General features: G+C 44.8%; 1 protein-coding gene across 1 annotated transcript; it reads right to left on the bottom strand.

Annotated features, from left to right (window-relative positions):
• Positions 1 to 869: 869 nt before the first annotated feature.
• Positions 870 to 1,577, bottom strand: LOC114606765 (COP9 signalosome complex subunit 9-like). Its single transcript, XM_077935874.1, has 2 exons — positions 1,439 to 1,577; positions 870 to 1,063 (listed from the first exon to the last, which is right to left on the bottom strand). The coding sequence occupies exons 1-2, from the start codon at positions 1,575 to 1,577 to the stop codon at positions 999 to 1,001; spliced, it is 204 nt and encodes a 67-aa protein (XP_077792000.1). The 3' UTR covers positions 870 to 998.
• Positions 1,578 to 1,784: the final 207 nt, after the last annotated feature.

Genomic DNA, 1,784 nt, shown 5'->3' with positions numbered 1-1,784 from the left:
GACTCTCAAGAGTACCCATCCACTGCAGAACCAAAAATAACAAGGGACTGTTTATTATTTTGCATCTTCAAACCTATGATTTTAAAAATTCCTAGTACATAATCGTGGGAAGTGGATTTGAACAGTACAATTCTCATCCTGGTCTTCCTCTGAAATTCCACTCCCCAGACCTAGTGACTACTGGGTGGTTACTAGAGAACAGCTGAAACATCACTGAAAGCTCACTAGGGGAGCCAATCCTGCCAGGTGAGTCTCTCTTTAAGAGCAAGAATGGCAGGTCTTTGTAATGCAAGTTTGGGGCTTTTTTGTTTGCTTTTTCCTTTCTCAGCATACACTGTAGTGACACTTACAAAAATGAAATCTATAGTTCTTAGAATCTTAAGTCCATGCTTTTCTGGCTTGATAAAAGTTATATTTGAATATTCAGCATTGTGTGTCAAATAATCAGTTTTAGCATTTGGTTTGCTGTGCACAACAGACTCAGCAAGAATCGATGAAGATCTAGATCTCCTTTGATTATGTTTTTTATTTTTAATAATTTTTATTAAAGATTTTCCTTGTTTACAAAAGCACATGCATTGTCTCTTTCTTCAGGTTGTGTTTTCAGATCAGTTAAATTTGTTGTGAGACATTGGTGTCATATGCAGCATAGGGTTGGGAAGAAAAGAGGGGGGACAGGAGGGGGGAAGCTTATGTTCTTTTACTTAGTGTATGTGGGGGGGGGGTTGTGTCAGTGTCACTTGGGTAGATTCTCTTTCTATTCACTTATGTTTCCTTGGTAGTGAGAGAGGTTTGGGTGTGGTTGATTGTCTTCGGTTGGCTGCATGGGATTTGTTTGTGCATGTGTGGGGGGGAATTCAGTTATTCAACCACCTTTGGCCATTTTGAAGTGCTCTTTCATGGCTTGGAGACAATATTCACATTTTCCTATCTTTTGTTAGGAATATAGTCTGCTTCAACAAGAAACTTAGGTATTTAGCACAGCAGGAAGTTGAATTTCACTGGATATCGTCATCATCAAAATTATTAAAGAAGTCTGCATGTACTGACTTTTTATTGACAGCTAAATCCATCAACAGGGACGTGGGTGGCGCTGTGGGTAAAAGCCTCAGCGCCTAGGGCTTGCCGATCGAAAGGTCGGTGGTTCGAATCCCCGCGGCGGGGTGCGCTCCCGTTGCTCGGTCCCAGTGCCTGCCCACCTAGCAGTTCGAAAGCACCCCCGGGTGCAAGTAGATAAATAGGGACCGCTTACTAGCGGGAAGGTAAACGGCGTTTCCGTGTGCTGCGCTGGCTCGCCAGAGCAGCGATGTCACGCTGGCCACGTGACCCGGAAGTGTCTCCGGACAGCGCTGGCCCCCGGCCTCTTGAGTGAGATGGGCGCACAACCCTAGAGTCTGTCAAGACTGGCCCGTACGGGCAGGGGTACCTTTACCTTTACCTAAATCCATCAACAAACTTGTACTTCCTCCAGCCTCCTCAAGGTCCACGTAATGCCCCGTGCCCTCAAGGAACGTCTTGTCCACTGCTGGCTTCATGACTGCGCCCTTCCGTAAGGCTTTCCGGCCACCCTCCAACATTTTATTTCTTTGTTTTTTTTCCGGATAACAACTGACACAACTTCATTAAAGTCAATGGAGCTGCATGATTTTACACCACCAAAAGAAATCTAGGGTTTTCCTGTGTGTAGGGAAAGAGATAGAGGCCAAGCCGCAGAGCAACAATGAACACCCAATCACACTTGAAAGTTTTGACTACAAAGTTTAGTTGTGTGGGGTCTCTTGCTA

The sequence above is a fragment of the Podarcis muralis genome, chromosome 11 (genome assembly GCF_964188315.1).
Source record: "Podarcis muralis chromosome 11, rPodMur119.hap1.1, whole genome shotgun sequence".
Classification (NCBI taxonomy): domain Eukaryota; kingdom Metazoa; phylum Chordata; class Lepidosauria; order Squamata; family Lacertidae; genus Podarcis; species Podarcis muralis.
This window is presented reverse-complemented; position numbering and strand designations above follow the sequence as displayed.

Excerpts from the sequence above, each read along its gene's own strand:
- LOC114606765 (XM_077935874.1), bottom strand. The coding sequence starts at position 1,577 with ATGTTGGAGGGTGGCCGGAAAGCCTTACGGAAGGGCGCAGTCATGAAG. Across the intron at positions 1,064-1,438 it reads AAGTTTGTTGATGGATTTAG|CTGTCAATAAAAAGTCAGTA; the intron begins GTAAAGGTAAAG and ends TGATGGATTTAG.